This window comes from Homarus americanus, unplaced genomic scaffold (assembly GCF_018991925.1).
Source record: "Homarus americanus isolate GMGI-L3 unplaced genomic scaffold, GMGI_Hamer_2.0 scaffold32583, whole genome shotgun sequence".
NCBI classification, from domain to species: domain Eukaryota; kingdom Metazoa; phylum Arthropoda; class Malacostraca; order Decapoda; family Nephropidae; genus Homarus; species Homarus americanus.
Genome location: NW_024713129.1, coordinates 14,530,840 through 14,555,555, shown reverse-complemented (window position 1 = coordinate 14,555,555; position 24,716 = coordinate 14,530,840). Strand labels below are relative to the sequence as shown.

At 40.1% G+C, this 24,716-nt stretch overlaps 1 protein-coding gene across 1 annotated transcript; it reads right to left on the bottom strand.

Annotated features, from left to right (window-relative positions):
• Positions 1-5,382: 5,382 nt before the first annotated feature.
• LOC121870254 (neither inactivation nor afterpotential protein G-like) lies at positions 5,383-23,096 on the bottom strand. The gene is made up of 12 exons (XM_042372043.1): positions 22,733-23,096; positions 14,326-14,636; positions 13,637-13,828; positions 13,276-13,474; positions 12,376-12,536; positions 11,864-12,040; positions 11,376-11,532; positions 10,679-10,818; positions 9,915-10,098; positions 9,327-9,456; positions 8,716-8,833; positions 5,383-5,412 (listed from the first exon to the last, which is right to left on the bottom strand). Exons 1-12 carry the CDS (start codon positions 22,782-22,784, stop codon positions 5,383-5,385), a joined length of 1,851 nt encoding a protein of 616 aa, XP_042227977.1. The 5' UTR covers positions 22,785-23,096.
• Between the last annotated feature and the right edge of the window lie 1,620 nt (positions 23,097-24,716).

Below are 24,716 nucleotides of genomic sequence, written 5' to 3'. Positions count from 1 at the left end.
GAAATTTTATAGGCACTATTTTTTGCTTTAGCATATCAAAAGTAAAATTTTGGCAGAAACATTTTAATGACCACATTTTTATACTTATGCCTTAGACAAAATATAAATTTTCATGTCACTCATTGATATTGTAAGTACTGTAACCTGCAATTACAGTTTGGAATATACATAGTACAGTATCTTTATAAATGAGAATTACAGTATGTTCAGTGATTATTCCTTTCATAGCAGATTTTTTAACCTAAAATATATGAATTGTTTATAGTTTACAAGTTATGGTGTGTTCCCAATAGCAATTTAATTTTTGGATTTTTATGCATAATAATTAGAGTTGTTACATAGTACACAGCTCTTATCATTACAGTATTTAAATCTGGCAGAGATAAATTTCATAAACCAGAATGGCTCTAGGATAATACTATACTGTTTGTTTATATGTAAATTGTGATGCATAGGTGAGACAGTGCAAGACTTTCTCTGACCAGACAGGATTATACATGTATACAATCCTGGTATGGTCATTATAATTTAGCTCACTAGTGTTGCACATTAGTTTACTACCTACTTGCACCACAGCACCTATGACAGTGTTAAATGTAAGATCTACACCTCTATACCTAAAATAGTTGTAAGGCTAATATGTTCAACAACATGGTTATAGCTCAGGTATACTGTACTGTAAAGATTTAAAATTTTATGAACAAGTGGGTCTAGATTTTCAAAGGCTCTTATGTTAAATCCTTTTTGTAATGGAGTTAAGAGTGCATCAACTAGCTCACTTTAGAAATGTAACATTGAAAATAACATGAAGATGCAATCCCTTGTTCCTAGTTAGAGGAAGATAATAATGTATGAATCTATGAGAATCTGGTCTAAGATTTAGGTTTACACACAAAAGCTTATCACTGAAGCCTCAATTTGTTTGTATCAAGTGTGACCACATCCCATACTTCCATTAGGGTTGATATATAGAATCATCCTCAGACAGCAGTTGCTGACCATGGTCAAGCTTAAAACATTAGTGAAATAGCCATCACTTGCTTCCATTTAGAAATATGAATGTGATATTGAGATGTATGTTAGTGACTGTACATAAGAGTTAGAGCAGAACAAAAGCAAGGTAAAATAGTCTGAGAAATTATGAAAGCGTAGAAGATGGTGAGGTTGTTGATAAAGTGTAAAATATCACTAAGTGTTGCTGTGGGGTCAATGTGACCTCTTAGGGAACCTTTAGTTAAAGATACTTGTACAGTAATGCCTCTACCTCCCCCATGGGACAGTAAAAAGAATATAATAAATGTACAGTATTCTGAAGTTTTAAATTTGATAAGCAGTCTTGTAGAACTTAAGACTTAATGAAGTGCTTATTAACCTCTGGCAGTTGAAGCATGTAAAATAAATAACAACAGTCCTTGGTGATATGTTCGGGAAGAAAACTTATAATACTTACTATCAAGAATAGATCAAATTGGGTGGAGGAATAGCACTTTTTACATTCGGGTTTTTTCTTTGGTTTTTCTCACATTATTAACACTCTTGTTTTGTGTAGAAAAAATTTGTTTAGTCAATGATAATAAATTTTTATTTCTTACACTGAGAATATCAGAGACAAATAATAGTACTGTAGTCCAGTACTGTATTTGTAATTACATTATTTGCTTGGCTAGCAGCAGCATTGTCATTCTTTCTACACACACACAAACACTTCCACATTGTATTATAATTTATTGTAAATAAGATGAACCAACAAACTCGACCTAACACACCTATCCAAGGATGGAATTGCAGTACAGTATACATATTATTATTATTTTAGGGTTGGATAGGTAGGTTAGTATGGAAGGAAAAGAAGGTTGGTTAGTTGTTGGCTGGGAAGTGCTCTGATGCTTAGCAATTGGGACCAGTTGGTCAGTTGCTGTGAAGCATTTTGTCAACAGTGATGCAAAAATGTGGCATTGTTGTAAAACAAGTAGGTAGCAACACCTTTATTTGTGAGAAAATTAGAGGTAAAACCTGAATATGAAAAGTACTATTTCTCCAACTGATTGGCTTTTTTATTCTTGAGGTAAGAAATAGGTTATCTTCTAGAGAGATTTTCGTTAGGTAACCGGACCCTTATTGTTAACTACTATTAACTATTTCCTTACAAACATCTTCATAATTTATAAAATAACATTCCTGTTGTGTAGTTTTAAAATAATTTTGAAATATTATTTGTGTATGCTACTTTCCAAAGTACTGTACTGTATGTTCACATGGGTTCTAGGACAACTGCCCCCTGGACATTTGCCTCCCCCCCCGGACAATTTCTCCCCATTGCCAGTGAATAACTGGCAAAAAACATGGAAATAACCTAATTTTAACTTAAAATAACCTTACCTAACCTAACTTAAATTAACCTAACTTAACAACCAGAGGGCAGTTATCCTGATACCGTTCACATGTTATTGAAACTTAGTTTAGAGTATGTGAAACCTTTGTAAATTCAAATTCCATTGCTTGGTACATAAATCATATACATTATCAGTGAAATTTATTTGTTTTTTATCACTCCTTCAAGCCTTTTTATACTTAATGTACCATGGTGACTGGAAACGAGAGCACATACACATTGTTTGTTCATACATTCCTTCGCTGTTGTAAGATACGTGTTCTGCCAGTCTGTCATTTGTTCTTTCTTACCAAAACAAGGCACAGTTCTGGTTAACCCCTCTTGCTTCACACAAGCCAGCCTCAACCATCAGCAGCATCTCTCTCCTTAAATATTATATGACCGCCATGATCTCTGCTCATGTACACACCCTGCTGCAGCCTGAATGTTTACTCCCACACTAAAGCCTTAACAATTATTCTATAGTCTTCCCTAAACCCTTCTTTTCCTACTTGTTCCCTCATTCTCAGGTGCAAATGTTCCCACTAGAACCAAGTTTTCCCTCCCCAATTTTACTATATTCCACGATATTCTAAAACTGACTCTTGTATTTCATCACACACACTTGACACTCCCCATTTCATCACTCAACAACACTGCTACACCCTTTACTTTCCCCCCTTTAGTTGTCCTCAATTCACTTCTCTTTTGCTCTTCAGATTTATTTTCCATAAAACGAAATACGTGTACAGATATCCAGAATCTTTTCACTCCACATATTTTCAGTCATTCACTCTTGATTACATTAATGCACATTAAAATATGCCCCTTTGTGATTTACTTTGGCTTCATGGTGTTACTAGCCCTACACCTCTTTAATGTACAAGGAGAACATTGCATCATGCCCTGAGTAAATCACATAATGAGTAAATTGATTACAGTATAAGATAACAACACCAATGAAAATAAACATTTGAAAAGCCAACTTGAATTTGCATCTTTTAAGACATAAGATCCAGCTCCCGAGGTGTTGGATCAAAACCTTACATCAGGGTCTTGACTAACACTTAATATGTACTGTATCACATAATAGCAATACTCGTATTCTAGTGAGCTTATGTAGTCCGTAAAATTAAGAATACTGTATACTGTATGACTGCTGATGTATTACCAGATAAATGCTTATTTTGAAGACACCCAAGAAGATAAGCCAAACTTATCACTAATGTAATAGAAACAGAGGAAGGTTTAGCTGCCTTATATATACTGTAACTGGAATAATTCCAATGAGGCTAAGACAATCTACCTATCTATTGTCTCGGAGCTTCAGGCAAAAATTAATTATTATGGATTACATTGTAGACGTTGGCAATACAGCACAAAAGATTCATCTTTATTATCTGTTGGAAAAGTGGAGAAGTAGCCAAGACTGATGACTCGGCCAGTTCAAACTTTACTTTATTCTCTTAACCACTGATCGACCTGTTGGCCAATTTAAATAGAGTACTGTATCTACATTTTTCTGATAAAAGAAAAATTAACCTGATTTTAATTTCTCTCTCAACACAAGTGTTTTTATTCCATAACCCAGAGTTGCCATAATTAATTCTACCTGTGATGGCAAGTTATTTCGGGAAATTAAGAACCAAGCGGACTGTGAAGAGCTGCAGAAGGACCTCTGTGGGCTCCAGGAATGGTCGAAGAAATGGCTGCTGAGATTCAATGTCACGAAGTGTAAGAGGATGCACCTGGGGCGTACCAACGGTAAGGAGGCGTATCATATGTCCCAACGGGATGAAGAAAATGCACTAGTTGAGACAATGTGAGAAGGACCTAGGAGTGTATGTTGACAATGAGCTGAAGTTCTCGGGCCATTGTGAGAAGAAGGTAAATCAGGCAAATAAATTATTGGGTCTTATAAGAAGGTCGTTCAGATATCTAGACGGTCCGTCCCTCGTGACGATCTTCAGGAGTGAAGTGCTTCCCCATCTGGAGTACTGTCACCCCATCTGGTCCCCGAGATATGCTAGGGACTGTCAGTTGGTTGAAAATGTTCAAAGGAGGGCCACCAAACTGGTGCCTGCACTTCGCACCTCAGCTACCCTGAGAGATTGAGCCTGAACTGCTTAGCTTATACTACAGACGGGCAAGGGGGGACCTAGTTGAGGTGTATAAGCATCTCAGGGGCACTACTCAGTTGAGTGTCCTTACTTGGAGCTGGCGGACGCTCGCCCCACAAGGGGTCACAGCTCAAGATTGAAGAAGCTGCAAGTCCAGAAACTGTGAGGGCAAACTTTTTCGGAGTGAGGGTTGTAAACTCTTGGAACAATCTACCAGAGAGTGTTGTGACGGCACCGAGTGTGAGCTCTTTCAAGACAAGACTTGACCAACACTGGAGCGGGTTCAGGTACATTCAGGAGCCGGTGCATGCCCAGTATTTGCCAACAGTGCGTGACAGAGACGTGACCGATCGCCCAAGCGGCTAACAAGCCGATCAGTGGCGAAGAGGTTAAAAGTAAAAGTAAAAAGTATTTGTTTAATAACTACTGTATACAATTACAGTACACAAACCATGGCTGGCCCCCTTGATTTGCAGCCACACTAAGAACAATTAGTGAAGACCTCCCAGCTGATGATATAAAATCATTAGTTACCTTGAAATATGCACTGTAGCAAGTAATACAGTTTGGAAGGTGGATCAAGTCTTCCAGTATAGTAAATAAATTTAGTTCAATGTATTAAAACTAAGATTCCAGACTTGATTTACTAAAATAATATAATTCATTCAGTAGCAATTGTTTATAAAAGCAAATCCCATCAATGAGCTCAATAAAAATGTTGCTGCTGTCTATTATCTAAAAAAATAATGCAGCTATTGTCAATTAGCTAAGAAAAATATAGCTACTGTCAATTAACTCATTAAAAAGTGCATGCCATATCATTTAGCTGAAGAAACATGCTGCCATGATCAATTAGCTTAAAAAAAGAAAAATGCAGCCACGATCAGTGAGCTACAGAAAAATGTAGCCAAAGTCAATTAGCTAAGAAGAAAAATGTAGCCATTAATTAGCTTCAGAAAAAAGCAGCCAAGGGTAATAAGTTAAAAAATAAATAAAAAGCAGTCATAATCAATTAGCTACATAAAATGTAGCCATAGTCAAGTAGCAGATAAAAAAGGAAAATGTAGCTACAGTAAATGAGAAAAATGCAGCTAATGTACAGCCAATTAGCTACAGATACCTGCAGTCATGATTAATTAGCTCAAGAAAATACATTAAATGCAACAGCTGTACTGTCAATTAGCTAAGACAATATCCAGCTTCTGTCAGTTAGCTAAAGATAAAATGCAACAATATGGAAATAAGAAAACGCAACCACGGCAACCAAAATAATTACGCTACTGGGATGGACACTGATACAAGACAGTGCTAAACTGGAGAGGTTGGCTATAATCTTTTCCTCACAGTCCGGTGCGGTGGAGCATATCTTCTGACTCGCCAATATAGATTTGTCACTCCAAGTTTCCTGTAGTCATTGACGAGGCATAAAACAAAGATAATTAAAGTTTAATTTCCTGTAATGAGTAGAGGCATATTCTGTACTGTAATACAATAAGTAATCAGGCATAAAATAATAATTACCATCAGTTTTCTGTAATAAGATCAGTGGCATCAAGTAATGGTAAAAGTTAAATACTGTATTGAAGTCCAGGAAACAAGAGTAGAAAAATATTCAATCAATGTATAAATCAATTCTTGGACTGTTATTGGGTGAAACCATGACACTCACCAACAGTGTACAAAGTTGCCACACTGAAATATGATCGATTATAAACCTTATATACAAAATGGGTGGAAGCAAAATTTCTAAAACAGGGATCTAAGGTAACTGTGACATACACTCCTCCATACAAATGTTTGCCGATGACGCCAAGTTATTTTGGAAAATCAAGAACCGAGCGGACTGTGAAGAGCTGCAAAAGGACCTCTGTGGGCTCCAAGAATGGTCGAAGAAATGGCTGCTGAGATTCAATGTCACGAAGTGTAAGAGGATGCACCTGGGGCGTACCAACTGTAAGGAGGCGTATCATATGTTCCAACGGGATGAAGAAACTGCACTATTTGAGACAATGTGAGAAGGACCTAGGTGTGTATGTTGACAATGAGCTGAAGTTCTCGGGCCATTGCGAGAAGAAGGTAAATGAGGCAAATAAATTATTGGGTTTTATAAGAAGGTCGTTCAGATATCTAGACGGTCCGTCCCTCGTAACAATCTTCAAGAGTGAAGTGCTTCCCCATCTGGAGTACTGTCACCCCGTCTGGTCCCCAAGATATGCTAGGGACTGTCAGTTGGTTGAAAATGTTCAAAGGAGGGCCACCAAACTGGTGCCTGCCCTTCGGCACCTCAGCTACCCTGAGATTGGAGCGCCTGAACTTGCCTAGCTTATACTACAGATGGGCAAGGGGTGACCTAATTAAGGTGTATAAGCATCTCAAGGGGCACTACTCAGTCGAGTGTCCTTACTTGAAGCTGGCGGACGCTCGCCCCACAAGGGGTCACAGCTCAAGATTGAAGAAGCCGCAGGTCCAGAAAACTGTGAAGGCAAACTTTTTCGGAATGAGAGTTGTGAACTCTTGGAACAATCTACCAGAAAGTGTTGTGATGGCACCGAATGTGAGCTCTTTCAAGACAAGACTTGACCAACACTGGAGCAGGTTCAGGTACATTCAGGATCCGGTGCATGCCCAGTACTTGCCAACACTGCGTAACAGGGACGTGACCGATCGCCCAAACGGCTAACGAGCCGATCAGTGGTGAAGGGGATAAAAGTAAAAAGTATAACAAGAGCCTCAGTATCCCCCCTAGCCAATAATTACCCTCATCATGTATTGTACAAACACCAACAATGTTTTGGTAGACAGAGAAAGCAAATAAATAATGAATAATATATATATTTTTTGTATTATTTTAGTTTTGTACAACCATGGACTATGGTATTTTAAACACATGCAATAAATATATCTCATCAATCTGACTAGCTCTCATTCTATATACTTCTGTTGCAAGTGAATAATAATGTTGATACAGTATTTATTTTTTTGTTTTCAATAACTAGGATCATAAATCACCTGTAGTGGGCAGGGCATGTAGGATGAGAGAAATTGGAGGATAAAACACAGTGTAAAACTGATCATATGACACTAAAATTATGTCTCTCCATCCTTTGTACGTGAAGAAATTAACTACTTACCATAAATACTCCTCGAAAAATCTGTCGAGTCAGTACATGTGGTGGACAGCTCACTTTGTTCACAACCGACCCACTCAGTCTGAGCATACTCTCACGTCCACCAAAAAGTTAAAATTACACCATGACGCTTCAACAAAGTTGCTTTCATTGGTACCAGATGTGAAAATAAGTACTCTCTCCTCAATAAGCAGAGAGTTAGCCCCCTGTCTAGCAAATTAGGTAAGGTCAGGTAGGTTTCTTTGGTTGGTTAGGTCAGATTCTATTAGGGTTCAATATTATTCACTTGCAACAGAAGTGTATAGACTGAAAGTTAGTCAGAATGATGAGATATATCGATTGCATGTGTTAAAAATTCCAGATTCCATGGTTGTATGAAACTAAAATTTTACCTATTTTTTTTAGATCTAGCAGGACAACTCACGAGACACGAGAACAACAAACATTTAACAGGATGGCTGACAGATGGCATCAACAAGTACGATATAAAATAAGTTCAACAACAAGTACGCAGGAGCAGCAGGTACGTCAAGAACCCAAGAAATTTGGCAGGAAAGGATGTGATAGCACCAGAAGGTGGGTGGTTGGGTGAAGTACAGTACACCTATGACATAAGAACATAGGAATGGAGGAAACTGCAGTGGGCCTATTGGCCCATACTGGACAGTCCCATTTACACTCGACCCTATTGCTCATATATCCATCCAACCTATGTTTGAAGCTATTCAACGTATTTAAGTTAATGATGATATTTGGTAACTAGTTCCACTCATCCCTTACTCTATTTCCAGACCAATGTTTACCTATCTCGTACCTAAATCAAAATTTTTCTAATTTAAAACCATTACTACGAGTTTGCTCCTGGTTGGATAGTTTGAGTACCTTTGATATATCACCTTAGTTTAGCCCGACTTCCATTTATACACCTCGATCATATCGCCCCTCACTCTACGTCTAAGCTGATGTTAGTGACTGTATACACTAATGCACAAAATAAAAGCAAAAAGGAAACACTTTTCTAACACATCTACAAAAATAATACCGAGTCAATCTTACACCCCAAGTAGCCAAACACTAGTAAGTTCATGTGTCTTACCTTGATGAGGTCTGCAGCCTTCTCAGCAATGACAGTGATTACAGAGTTGGGTGTTCCTGAGACCTGTGTGGGCATCACTGATGCATCTACCACACGCAACCTCTCCGTGCCAATCACCCTGAAGGAAGATGAGTATTATTTTAATTTGACTGATAAATTTTTTGAGGTAGAGCACTACAATGTGTGCAGGCCAACTTAAACTGTGACTACTGTTTGATGATTAGAAATGAGATGAGTATACAGTATTACCGACTTAATTTGAATAAAGATTAAAAATTTTTGGACTGGCATTGGGATGAGTTGTGGTTTCATTTTACCATGATCATTTCTCACAAATAGAAGTGAGATGAGGACTGGTTTACTGATACCTGTATTGTGATAGTGAATCCAGAAGGCCAAACCCCCCAAAAATATATTGTATAGTTTGAGCTGCTGTTCGGTCATACTTACACCTTATTATGGGTCTCATACAATTGTTTAGAAAGAGTGAGATGTGTGTATTTCAGGTAATATTATAGGGTCTGTGGAGCAGCAGTGTTTTAGGGTTGCCTACCTGAGTTCTGGGTCTACCACAGCCAAAGGATCACTTGGTTGACCAATACGGCTGGTACCTAGTGGGTGTACAGCGATAGACACCTCCACTGCCACGTACCTTACACTCATCATACCGTGGCAGGTGGACAGAGGCACCCAAGCTCTGGAATGCTTTGGTTCGTGCCAAACGCAACACAAACTTAAATGCTGTGGAGGAAAAATTATAAGTTTAGATTAGAAGCACATCTGCATCTTTATATATACAATAATTTACCACATGTAAGTTGACTTTAACCAAATCTAATACAAAGCAATATACTCTTTAACTCTTGAGTAAGTTTGTGTTTCAGTGAACTTCATTCATATCTGAGTTACATTCCCATGAACACCACAGAAACAGTGTACAGTATACTGTAACCTTGCTTGTTAAAACAGTGTACATTACTGGTATCACAGTTAGAAATCAAAACTTTAACAAAATAAGATTGCCTGTGAACCAAGATAATGTATTATAACTAGATTGATATGAATATAGCAAAGTAAATATAGGTGTAGATTCTGTACATCCTTTCTTAATAATATACAGTATTCTACTTTAGGGAAGTAAGCTAAGACAGGTTTTCAAACACTATTACCAATGTTGTCTACTTCCTCATCCAGCTCACCATCTCTCATGCAAGTGATGTCGTAGGGATGGTGGAGGTATTTGGGGTCGATGGAGGGGGGATGACGGGGGTCGCTTGACACCACACGAACTAGACCCCGACTCTTTGGGTGTAAACATGTTGCCAGAAAGATGAACCCCTCGGCACTCTGGTTGTCCATGTTTGGGAACGTTGATTCAAAGTACTGGAATAAAGCCACACGGTAGAGCAAAATAACACCACTTAATCCAGCTACAAGACATTACAGTACTTCAAACACTGGAATTAGTAACACTGGGACAAGAAACATACCAAATGAAAGGCTTTTTAAAGAAATTTCTCTCATATATAAATTGTACTGTACCTGAGGTTAATTTATAATGAAGAAACAGCACTTATAGTTAAATATATACTACTGTATAAGCTGATACGTATTACTAACTATGATGTAAGAATAGCACTTCAATATTCCTAAAACATTTGGGATTTTTAAAATTCAATACACTGTTCACAAAAACAAATCTAAGAGAGACTGATTCTATTTAACTCTTTCATCTATGAACTTTTTATTGTCCAAACTTTAGATCATAGTTTACATAAAAAAATAAATAAATAAAAATGAGTGACTATATAATACAGATTTTGGGGGAAAATCTCCCTCTCCTTCTCCCTTCCTCTCATACCCCTTCCCTACCTCAGCTTTCTCCATCTCCCTTTTCTTTCATCCCTATTCTCTTAACCTTCCCCATACTTCCCCCATCACAGAGATATATCAATTCACTCACATCAAGTTTCATGTTGGAGACGGAGGAGTAGACATGTTTGTCGACGGCTCCCATGTTGAAGAGAATGACGCCAACCTCAGGCTGTTGGTGTGACAGTCGCATCACCCCTACACCCTCGATGGCTGTCCTTCCTAGGTCACCTGAAGAACAAAGACAATCTCTCTAAAGGTGAACCATGATACTGAATACCTTTTTTCCATTTAAAATTATAACCTTACCCTTGTTTATGACGACTTTAATTCGATTCGAGTTTCATGTTCTAAATTTAGGGTCTGGATTACCTGTAGAGTAGTTTGTTACCCTGGAGAACTGTGGCATGATGTTAAAACTACAGAGTCTATTTTAAATACTCCATGGATTAATGGATTCTGGAGGTGCCTTTGAAATATCTGTACAGGTATAATGATAAAAGTTATACTGAATTAAAACATAAAAATAATAAAGTTTTTCCATATACAGGGGGGTGTATATATATAGTCCCAAATAACAAAATCTTATCATTGATCTATGTAAACTCTTGAATGTCACCATGAGTTGAAATATTTGATGCAGAACTTTGCAGTTTTTAGTTAGATTATTTTCTCATTATAGTATCCTTGTTTCTTTAAAACTGAAATTATATATTGATGAATTTCTGATTAACTTTCTAGTACCCGATAAATATATGTTAAGTGTCTAGTGTAAACTGTGTGGTTACCTTTGCCACTATTGATAAAGTAGTCCCACATGTTGGAGGCGGTGCGCATCTTGGCAGGGTTGAGGGAGGCAGACTTCTCCAAGGAGATGTATATTGGCAGATTGAGATGATCCTGAAGGTTGCCTCCGACCCCATCAAGCACGGACACTGCTGGGATCTATGAGGACATAAAAACAACAGGTTTAGAGAGGTAAGGAGTAGAAATGAATAAAGCTAGTCTAAATTTATAAGAAACTTTTCTAAGATGGCCCTAACTTGCATGAAACTTTTCTGAGACAGTCCTAGCCTACATGGAACTTTTCTCAACTTTTTTTAGGTTGCATGAAATTTTTTTCAGGGGGGGGTCTACCTTGCATGTAAATACTCCCTATTTAGAACTTTTCTGGGAAACTTATGCAAAATAACAATAATTAACATTAAACTTTTCCTGGACAATTTCAAAATACTAATACAGTACAATGAACTTTCCAAGAACAACCTCAACATACCTGAAACTTTTCCAGGATAGACTTGGGTCCCACACCAGAGTGAGTGAGGAGGTGAGGGGTGTTGATGGCTCCTCCTGCCAGTACCACCTCCCCGTGAGCATACACCGACCCATTAAGGTGGGCATTGTCCCACTGTACAAATTCCACACCCACAGCACGTTTGCCCTCCCAAATGATCTGTTGGGACAAAAAAAAATGAAATAAACCAAAGGAACAAAAGAACATCAAAAATAGCAAAATGGGTAGAACGCACATACATAAAGGGATGTGGGAGGGAAACACATCAATTAATAGTAATGAGAAGATAACACGTCTATAAAGATGGAAAGGGAGCATATCAACAGAGAGTTATGGAACAGGAACACATTAATAAGGACAAAAGAGTAATGGGAGGAGAACATATTAATGGAAAGTGATGGGAGGCAACACAGCACAGAATGGCAAGGAGACTGGAAAAAACTTTAGGAGATTAGATAAAATGCGTAAACATGTGGAAGTGGAGAGTACTATACCTTGGTGACATGTGTGTGGAGGAGGACGTGGAGGTTTGGTCGGCCAAGAGCAGGTCTAAGATAGCCAGTGGCAGTACTCCAGCGACGACCCTTGAACACCGTCGTCTCGGCCGCCATCACCCCATAGTCGATGTCATCGTTGAGGTTACCCACCGGCAGGCCTGTAGGGACAAATTAACGTCAGAATAAACCTGAGTTTCTGTTGGAAAATATCATCTGACTCAAAATCATCCAGATATGAATGAATGAATGAATGAATGAATGAATGAGAGAGAGAGAGAGAGAGAGAGAGAGAGAGAGAGAGAGAGGAGGAGGTTAACGTCATAAAGTAATTTTATTTTAGCTTTATATAATTGATATGATCACACAGACTTAAAACATGACGTACAGTCCCTAAAAATAATATCGCTACCCATGGGGCCAATGTGGTTCATAGTATTGTGAGCAGTGTTAATCCACTAGTTTTCAGAACGGTTGGTACAGTTGATTACCATTATCTATTACAGTACTGTTTATGTACCTTATAATTATAATACAGTATACTGAGCATATAAGAGTCACTGAAGAGGTTAAGTAGTGTTTTGTTGAGTCATATCAGTGCTTCAGGAGTGTTGGTGGTGATGGTCTATATGAGTGGTCCAATAGCATCAAATACACACATATAAGAGGGTGGTTCAGTATTACTAAGTGTATTCAACTAAACAATATTAAGAAGACTATGTTTGATAATTTATTAGGGCAGTATTCCAACTTACAAACTTTCACTTCAGCTGTAACTTGATAAGTGTACTAATAAGGGTGTCCTTGAAATTAGGCTCAACTTCATTACTGTGAGAATTTTTCTTTCATATACAATAACTGGAAAAGCATTAAGATTAACTGAAGTAAGAACAGACTGACCTAGCTCCTTTCCTGCAGCGAGAAACGTGTCTGTGAGGGTGGAGGCAGCGGTATGGACGCGGACCGGAGGGTGGTAGCACTGGACAGCATCTTGGTGTTGTCTCACGTGACCGCCAGGTCCCACTTTTAGTCCCTCGCCGCTGGTGCTGTTGCATTCTGCCTCTGACTTCTCCTGGGCCTCGCTGCTGCATTGCTCCTGCTGTAGATTTTTACTCTATTAGACTTGATAAAGTCTGAACATTTTTATTTGTGTTTAAGGGACTTTTAGAAAAATCCACAATTAATTCAATAATATATTATGATTAATATATCATTATAGTATAGAGAATCAATGGAAAACGTCCTCCACACTTGGACGGACCTTGAAGATCTTGGGCCTGAGCCTGCGACACTCGGCCTTGTTGGCGTACTTCCTCATCTGGGTGAAGCCCCAGCCAGCAGCACCATACTCCTCTTCCCAAACCTGGAAATCCTGAGGCGACCCCAACATGTGGATGTTGTAGTTGATGGTGCCGCTCCCCCCTAGCACCCGACCCCGAGGCCACGCTGATTGCTGCAAGGATGACATAGCCCTTCATTCACGTGCAAAATGCATTAGACTGCAGTACATAAATTTCAGTGTAAAATAGATTATAAACTAAATTAATATAAAAATAAAGAGAGATGTTTACTGTATTGTACAGTACTGTACTTGTAATGGTATTAATGCAGCAACAGTTGCAAGGTTTAAAGAACACATGAACAACATGGCCAATGTCAACACACACACACACACACACGATGAACTAAACAATAAACAGGTTTTCCTTTACATATGGCGAGATTAAGTTGAGAGATGCTGAAAGGCAAATTTAAATCACTTAACATGTATCTCATGAGCTTGACGTTGCCAGAAACTTTAATAAGTCTTAGGATATTCTGCCTTCTGCACTATTTTACTCTTTACCGTACTTTAAGTGCTCCACGATTTTGTTAGGTCCCTCACAGCTGCAGTGTGACAATCTCAAACTTCCCACTCGCCCAGTGGTGTTACCCTTCCCTACAACCCACCTTGTCTACCAGAGCCCCCGAAGACAACTTCTGAGGTGCAGTGAGGTACTGCCAGTCAAAACGGGACCGCTGGAGAAGGGGGGCTGCCAGGGGTATGTTAGAGAGCCAGGGCTCCTCACCCCCGGCCTCCACCAGCAGGACGCGGTAGTGGTCCACCTCACTCAGCCTAGCGGCCACTACACTGCCTGCCGTGCCCCCGCCCACCACGATGAAGTCGTAGACGGGGTCCGCCTTGTAAACCACGCCCACTGATGTACCAAACCACGCCTGCCATGTCCACGCCGCCACACCTAATACCACGGTCACCACACCTACAGGCCATGAATTATATTAAGTGCTTGTGTAACGAATCAATGCTGCACATATACATGTACATACACAACCATAAAATTAATATGAACGGCAAGGTTGTTAAGAACTTAATTTTTATCGCTATTAAAGTATGAGTCTAGAAACACAAGACATCAAAATTATTATTCAAAGATTGGTAACCTTTACACTGCAAGATATAAAACCACATAGTAAGGTTTAATTAACAACACCCCGTCTCTTACACTAAAACCACGAAAACTCACAAATAAAACTAGTACTGTACTGTATTGTATCAGTTTCATTATAATGTATTGAGAATATAGATCTAAATGAAATAAAATAATAAACATACAATATTCTCGAAAGGTCTTTCTAATTAAATCAAAACTACATATTTTTTGCCATTGTACAGAATTTTTTTGTAAATCTCAAAGGACATTACTCCAGTTAAATGTACGGGTGGAGTCACTAGATGGCCGTGTCACTAGAGGTTACAGCCTTAATTTAAAGAAGCTATAAATAAGGAAAACTATCAGAGCTCACTTCTTTGGAGTAAGAGTTGTGAACTGGTGGAATAACCTGCCAGAGAATGTTGTAACAGCATCAAGTGTGAGCTCCTTAAAATTCAGACTTGACCAACACAGGCACATGTGAGAGTACATCCCCAATACAGTACACTACTTGCAAACAGTTGTAATAGAATAGACTGACAGGCTGACTGTGTACATACTGAACCAATGTGAACATGTAAAACGATTTAACTGAACACTATATGCAGCTATCTATCTACACGTATATCCACCTGACAACCGTTGTACTTAATTAATGACATGGTTTAACATTGGTTGTAAAAGAATATAGCGAAGGAAGACATCAAACTTACTGTCCAAATCTTCAGTCTTCAACTTCACAAGGACAGTAAAAGACGCTGGGGTACCTACTGAACACCGGTTATGTCTAGTAAGGTCACCCTGGCCTAGACTACATCCTTCTCACATCAGTCACACCCAAACAGGAATCAAACCAATACTCTCAACCTAACATTGTACCACCGATGCAATTCAGTGTTTTCGAGAACCGTGGATCGTTACAACACAGTCAGACTTAAGTAGGTCGTCCACTCTGGCTTGGGTCTGGCAGTCAGTGATTAAGTCAAAGAGGATTATTGTGCGAGAAGCAGCACATGTAAGGCTACGGCCACGTCATGTCTCATCAATACCACAATACGCTTACGATCACGTCTCTGGCTTCTATTAAAACGATAACATTTCACTCACAGTATTCATGGGCTTCGCGGAAAGATTTCGTAACAGCAAACACCATCTAACTAACACAAATAACATGAAATAACTCCTAGTGAGATGAGCGCCCAGGAGCTAAAAACAAGACATTTATATTTAGAAGTAACAGAGACATTGTGACCAAGTACTTATTTCAGGATGTACAGTAGGAGCTTTGAAATATACAGTACCCCAATATCATGAAAACCTGTAATACCTGTAAACTGTATACCTGCGATGTCCATATACATGCTGAACCCTGAATACAATTGGGGTTTTCCTTGCTATCAAATTTCTCGAGGGTTTATACCTACTGTACACCTGTTCTTATGTAACGTTTATGTGGGGGTGGGGAGGGTGTGGGTGAAGAGTAGGGGAGGAGTGGGGGGTTGGGTGTAGGGAGGTGGGGAGGATGGGGTAGGGAGAAGGAGTGTAGGGGAGGGAGTGTAGGGGTGGGGAGGTGGATGTTGTGGGAGAAGGCGCGGAAGAGTGTCAGCAACAGGTGGACTTCCTGGTAATGTCAGGTTTACCAATGTAATTTATTACTGGACGGGAGGAGTGTGGAGGTGGAGGAGGTGAGGAGGGGAGGAGGGGAATAACTCCTTCCACTCCCTATCATCAAATCCTCATCCCTCCTACACCACCTCTTCCCTCCCACCCACCCACACCCATCCCCACCCACTCCACACCCATTCCCACCCACCCAATAATTCCCCTCCCACCCACCCACACACTCCCTCCCACCCACTTACACTCCTTCCCATCCACCTACACCCATTCCACCCACCCACACTCCCTCCCACCACCCACACCCTCCCTCCCACCCACTTACACCCTTCCCACCCACCTACACCCCTCCACCCACCCACACACTCCCTCCCACCCACACTCCCTCCATCCCACCCACCCACACACACACCTTCACGTCCCCATGAACACACTCTTTACTTAACTTGAAGGACCACACTCACCACTCTCAGGTGCTATACTTAGGCATGTAGGAGGCGTCTCTCTCAAGGACGTAAAAGCCGAGATCTAAGAGTAGTTAACGCACCAGGTCACGTTCAAGGGTGTAGCACCTGTCGTTCTCCTCTGGTGTACCTAGGTCAAGTTAGGTCAGGTCAAGTTAGGTCAGGTCAGGTCAGGTCAGATCAGATCATAAAGACAAAGACAAACTTCGTTATTAATATTTAGAATGAAAAGGTAAATCAAAAATAATAACTACGTTGCATCGACAAGATTCAGCCCAGACAGTGATAAAAAAAATACACCGCAGTAAAAAAAATGACGAAAAGTTACAATCAGTTTTACATAATTTGATCTGGGAGACAAGCTGCAATATAACGCGTCCACGTGAGAGAGAGAGAGAGAGAGAGATAATGATAACGTGCTTTTGATATTGTGATGATTTAGCTCATTCCTGGAAGATCATGGCTCTCTCTCTCTCTCTCTCTCTCTCTCTGCATAGTTAGAATTAATGAGAGCTAAGATGATTCCCTCCCCTGACCTCATTTCCCTCTGGTTGTCTCGGCGACCATCTGAGAGAGAGAGAGAGAGAGAGAGAGAGAGAGAGAGAGAGAGAGAGAGAGGAAAGGATAAAGGGGGGGAGGTGGAGGAGGAAGGGATGTGGTGGGGAGGAAGAGAAGAGAGAGAGACGCTTGATAAAGAGAGAAGTGAAACAAAAAGAGAAGGTAGAGAAGGACGGTGCAGGTAGGTAGGTAGCAATTACGCTCCACCACGAACCACAACACATAATTAAGCCAGGATGCTGACCCCTTGTTAGTTAAGGTGAAGGATATCTATATCAAACCTAACCTACCCTAACCTAACCTGACCTGGCCTAACCACGAATCAAACACCGCTAGACCTTTCTTTTAAGACTAGGGAGAGTCTGTCATCCACCCACCTCCCTCTTCCAGTAAGTCGTAAGGGGTCAAAGAAACCTTACATGAATTCTCTCTCTCTCTCTCTCTCTCTCTCTCTCTCTCTCTCTCTCTGTGTAACAAAAGTCCACTTACAAATCATCAAATTGTTTGACCTTTTTAAAGCTAACCCAACTCCAACCTAAACACCTTCTTTGATCACCTGAAGATCACCTAGGCCCCCAATAATCTAGCTTCACCTTTAAAATTAACGTCACCTAAACTAATTCCCCCAAGGCAGCATTAAGGTGTTTAATCAAAGGTGAATTAAATTAGGGGAGGGTAATCTCCAAGTCATTCACAACTTCTAACACACAGAATAATAAATAAGTATTTTTTGGGGGGTAGAGTAGTAAGTATTCTACAAGTCCATCATTTAGCCTAGTTAAACTCTTTTTGATCGTTGCTATGGATTCTCAGAGCGACTTTTGTTTAAATAATAATATTGAAACAAACTTCAAAAAACATACCAACTCAACCACTTAAACTACGATCCCAAACTGAAGGGTAAATAAATGGAGTCGTAATTAAACCAAGACTATCTATTCAAAGATGTTTTCTCTTACATTCTGAGATTTCGGGAAGGAACCTCACGCGGTCACACATACAGTATATCCACTCTCCGGCGTGAGGCTGAGAGTGGCAACCCGAGACGAGGTAAATGCGACGATCGTGTTAGGAACTGAGGCAAGAGATTCCATTATCACTTTATTAATTCACCACCGCGGCACAATTGAGTGGGTTAGCGTCCATCACAGTGACGATGACGCAGGCGGTGAAGGAGGCCACCACGGGGGGGGGGGGAGAGAGGGATCTGATATGTATTTTCTTCCTTACATAAAAGACAAAGGTTTGATTACCTGAGGAGCTGTGGCTAGAACAGGAAGACAGACAGACAGACAGACAGACAGACAGACAGACAGACAGACACGTCCTTTTTATTAAATGTAGAGATAAAACATATTTGTCTGTCTGTTTGTTCACTCTGTACTGCTACAGTTTCAAAGATAGACAGCTGAAATTCTCCCCTCACACCTCACCTCTTCCCTTCTCCTCTCCTACCCCCTCCTTCCTTCTTCTCATACCCTCGACCTCCCACCTCTCCTCTCTTCCCTTTCCCTCTTATCCCCCGACCCTACCTCCTTCCTTCCTCCCATCCCTTCCACCCCAACTCCTATCCCAGCTGCCCCTCCCAAGTTTAAATACTCTCCCAGGTCAACACAGAGTCCTCACTTCCGTGTTTCTCGAGGATAATTATTATGTAATGTCAAGACTTTTTTTATGCCGTGTAGCTACGACTAAACCCCCCCCCCTCTCTCTCTCTCTCTCTAATAAAATCCCTCGTGCCAATTTATTTATACTATTACGTCACCAGAATGAATGTGGGTGTCAACATTTCTGCTGACCATCGCGATCATGGCTGTCCATTTTATAAACCAAACTGACATAGAAACGACCGAGGCAGGCCTTCACCTCCCCCCCCCTCCAATTACCTCGATCGACCCTCACACTTCTTTATTAATCCCCCAGACCCTCACGTCTTTCACTAAGAACACGATAAATTTAAACCATCTCTCTCTCTCTCTCTCTCTCTTTCTCTCTCTCTCTGGCCTCAGGAAATAGGTCAGGTGGTCCAGGGAGACGCGAGACCACAACGGTATCTCTTAAGACCACAATGTTGATGTCTCTTGTATTGTCTATGGCGGAAGGAAGGGGGATAGGGAGGGGAAGGAGGGAGGAAGGGGAGGAGGAGGGGGAAAGGGCGGGGAAAGAAGGGGAGGAAGGGGGATTGGGGGAGAAGGAAAATAGGGAGAAGGGACGGGGGTAGGGAGAAGGGACGGGGGTAGGGGGGGGGGAGAGAGAGAGAGAGAGAGAGAGAGAGAGAGAGAGAGAGAGAGAGAGAGAGAGAGAGAGAGAGGAGAGAGAGAGAGCCAACATATCAAAGGAAGCGGTGACCCATCTTTAACGAGAGCCTGCCGATGAGGCGTGAGGGTTGTGAGGTGAGGGGTGTGGGGTAAGGGGTGTGGGTTTGGGGTATTAGTGAAAGGTGAGGGTGACCGGTGATGGATGGACATACAGTACATACATACATACATACATACATACATACATACATATACATACATATATACAACATACATACATACAAATATACATACATACATACATACATACATACATACATACATACATATACATACATATATACAACATACATACATACATACACACGATGAATAACCTGATAAACGTACATATCTTATTTACTTGAACAACCAATGAATGAATAGAAATAAGGACGACACATATGGATGAAGGCGCCCCTAGAACAAGCTGCCCCTCGGAGATAAGATCCCCAACAGGTAGGTAATCAGCTTACAGGAGGAGCAGTTTGTCTCCCCACGAGGGCTTGACCACCTCCCCGCCATCACTCACTGGGCTGAGACGAGGGGAGGGGGGAGGGAGAAGCAGTGGGGGGCAAATGCTCTTATATACTAAACTATAGAATGAAGGGTAATCAGGCAACTAGGTCACTCCTTCAATAGCGGCGGTAATTTCAGTGCATTCAGAGGTTATACGAGATCATATAACGGTAAATGACGGGGGGGGGGAGGGGTCAGAAGTCAACCAAAAGGAATATTCTGTTCCCTGTTTCTCACGAGTTTCCACCAGGTAACAGATGTGAACCAAGGTACTAATAAAGGTCACTATGCATTGGATAACTTTAGATAAATGGCGTTAGGTAAGGTTATCGATACTCATGGCATTGGAAGATATATTCTAAAATGGATTAGGGTGTGGTTGCAGAACAGGAAACAGCGAGTGAGCATTAACGGCAGTAAATCCGACTGAAGTAACGTCACTAGTGGAGTACCCCTAGGCTCAGTACTTGGACCATTATCATTCAAATTTTCGAATGGTCTGAAAAATGGCAGATGAAATTCAATGTGGACAAATGTTAAGCACTTAGTCTAGGTGATGTAAACAGAAAAACCAGATAACAGAAGAACAAAGATGTTATAGAGAAATCAGACTGAGAAAGATTTAGGAGTAATGATAAGTAGGAATCTTAAACCAAGTAAACAATGTGTAATTGCTCGAAACAAAGCTAACACAGTACTTGGGTTCATACAAAGGAGTGTTAGTTCAATTCTGGTCACCGTACCACAGAATGGATATAGAATCCCTAGAAAGAATTCAGAGGAGAATGACAGGACTAATCCCGGGCATTAGGAACCTTGAGTACAGAGACAGGTTAAAGCGTCTTAGTTTGCACTCCCTCGAGAGACGTAGAGTGAGGGGCGATATGATCGAGGTGTATAAATGGAAGTCAGGGCTGAACAGAGGGGACATTACAAACTTTCCAACCAGGAACGAACTCGTAACAATGGTTTTAAATTAGACAAATTTAGATTTAAGCGCGAAATAAGTAAACACTGGTTTGGAAATAGAGTAGTGGACGGGTGGACCAAGTTACTAAACATCATCATTAACTCGAAACGCTGGATAGCTTCAAAAATAGGTTGGATGGATATATGAGCGATAGGGGTTGGGTGTAAACGGGACTGCCCAGTATGGGCCAATAGGCCCGCTGCTGTTTTTTCCATTCTGATGTTCTTATGTTAACATGGGATTAACTTCAGATTGTTTGGTTAGTTCCAGTCACAATTAACTTGGGGGTTAAGTTAGATTGGATTTGGTTTGGTTAGGTTTAGCTAAGTTAGGTTAGATTAGGTTTGGTTAAGTTAGGTTAGATTAGGTTTAGTTAAATTAGGTAAGGTTAGCGTTAGGATAGTTAATAATGTGCATGGAAGTGACGAAAGGGGAGCTAATCTTCAGGTGATCCGCTAATCTATAAGACATCATTAATCACAATTACATCTCAGGTGTTCATTACACAGCACAACATCCCATATTTTACCTCCTCCCGTGCAACTTCCTCACTTGAAAATCCGATTAAAACTTCCTCAGATATTTTTTGGGTATGAGTAAACAAGTTTTTATTTTAACTTCTAAGTCAACATGTGTAGTTCCTCTACTGTTGATGAATCCCTGATGCGCACACAAACACACACACGAGTATTTTGTACAGGCACAAACTTTAGCTGTATACAAAAGATCTTACTGTATATCACAAAACCCAATAAATTAACTGTCACAACGTAGTATCCTAATCTAACCCATATTTAAGGGGGAATGTAATGAATTTATAAACAAATAAACGATGTATTACAACCTAAATGCTGATACATAATACTATAAACAGGAATTACATGACAAAGCTTATCCAAATGAAAAGAAAATACAAAATGAAAATAGAGCCTTACAGTACAGATACCCCCACGAAAAGTATGTAACCCACTCGACAATATAACTATAAAAATCATCCTAGACACAACACGATGCACCTGTTGAAGTTTATAGCGAGAAAAACACAGTAACACGGTGATAGGAATATCCGAATACCAAACTAACGCGGTAATGGGTTGGTTAGGTTAGCTTAGGTTAAGTTAGTTTTCAACACTTCCTGCTGTAGTAATAGGGTTTTGACAAACATGTTTTATCTTGTAAAGCAAAACCAACTGAACTATGAACGATTTCAACAAGACTAAATTACGGAGCGACATCTAATTAGTTTAGCAGTAATTAGTGTTGTTCCTGGTAAAAATCATAGTTCAGTTGTTCCATTTTTTCTCTAATTGGCAAAGGTTCAAATCGCTTCTTACGTAAATTCAGTCACTTCTTTCTTGTTCCTTAACACTATTTCCACTCACTGTATTAAAAGACACCAATGTTATTATGAGACCCTAAGCCATCACTACATATCGAGTTATAATAGAACTAATCCACGAAAACATGGACCACACATATTAACGTGTTTTTTGATCTTACCTATTCGGGTGAAATTCCAGCCTCCACCGCCTTGTTCCTGCTGCTCCACCATCCTGACGAGGGCCCCACTACACTAAACAGTTCCTAAACAAGACACACACACACACTACCGCCCACTGACTCCTCCCGCACCGCCACCGGCCGAGTCTCAACACAGTGTGGTAGGGCAAACAGTCTCCAACTCAAGACCCTGTGAAGTAATTTGTATTTACCTTGATTTTAGCGTTCATTTATTATATTTTCAGATATTTTACTCCATTACAGTTCAGATGTGTTTCTGTAATTCATCAACATTGGTAGAAAACTTCACTGCATTAAAAAAAAAAAATAACAAATACCAAGAGAGGAAAGTATTGAGAATTTCGTTGGGACACAAGAGGTGGAGAGTCATCTGTTGCGCGGAGGATGGACTACTGAGACTCGACGCAGCCCACACGCCCACGCCAACCAACCCACTCCTTCCACTCTCTCTCTACTTCTTCACTATCCCCTATAGTCTCTAGACGTAAGCTTACTCAATTGGGATCACCTGAAGATTAGCCCCCTAACGCTACCTGGCTGGTTAGATTAATTTAGGCTAGATTAGGTTTGATATGATTATATTAGATTAGTTTATATTAAGTTACATAAAATTAGATAAATGTTCGGTTAGGTTACATCAGGTTACGTTTAGTAAGCCTTAGGTAAGGTTAAGTTAGATTAGGTTGTTAACATAAAGTTAGGTTAGGCCAGCGTCAGGATAGGTTAAATTAGGTTAGCATTACGGTGGTTAATCATAATGTAAAAATTAACTGTAAGATTGTCTAAAAACGACAGTGCAGTAAGAGCCAGCGATACACCACTCAAAATGTGTCTGTGATAATCTCTTTCTGTGATGATTCCAGTCGATGGGAGGTTGAGAGAAAAGAGATGAGAGATATGTGTTGTTTTACAGATAGAGAGAGAAGATAAAGACAATTAGATAAAAAGAGCGAGAGATACACACTTATATTAGTAGATGGCTGGAAAGAGAGAGAGACCATATTAATGTCAGCACACCAGCTTACCCACCCCACCAATGGCAGCAGTCACGAGATATGGTCAGCCTACCTCCTCCCTCCCCCCACAGGCTGGATGACGCAACACAACAATCACTACTCAAAGTCTTGTTATTTTCCATCTTCATTTGTAACTATCAGGACCTGCACTTGTATCTGTACCTGTGCTTGTATACAGCATGTACCTGGACTTGTATCTCTACCTGTATTTGCATTTTAAACTGTTCTTGCATTTATACCTATAATTGAATGCGTATAATACCTATGCTACGGTCTCTGTATTCATATGAAAAATAAAGACACTGTACTGTAGATTTTCTAAGCCGAATTATTTTCACTAATCATTTCTTATTTAACTTCTTCTCGAGTAAGTCTCCCTCTTGTTCACCTAAAAGGCCATACACAAATTAACCTTATGCTTATTAACTACAATATAATTCTTAAAGATTCGTGTGATTTATTTTACCTTTAAGTTACAGAAATAGAACTTGTCTAATTACGGTAGAGACTAGGTTTAATTTTGACAACCATTTTAGAAGGCAGCTACCGTTATATTGAAGAGTATCTGTATTATCCAGTAAATTTGTATAAGCGCACCCAACTGTTAGAAAGTAAAAAATATATAATTCTAGTGTGTTTATGTGTGTTTAGATCGGTTATGACCTTCAATTCCGTCGGAAATTGGCCTTTTTTTTCAATATTTTGGGGGTGGCGCGTTTTCCGAAAAATAATGGCTAAGCAAATACAAAATACACAAAAAAACACTAGAAAAACATAAACCTGACCTGACCTAACCTAACTGACTCTCACCATAGGATGGAATCACGTATTTCTTACCTTATTGGCCTGGTTCTCGTTCGAGTTACCACAAGGCCACACATGTTGGTCTTGACGACATTTGCATTCGTTCTTGCACTTAGGGCACTTTACTGAGGTCGGGAGAACAC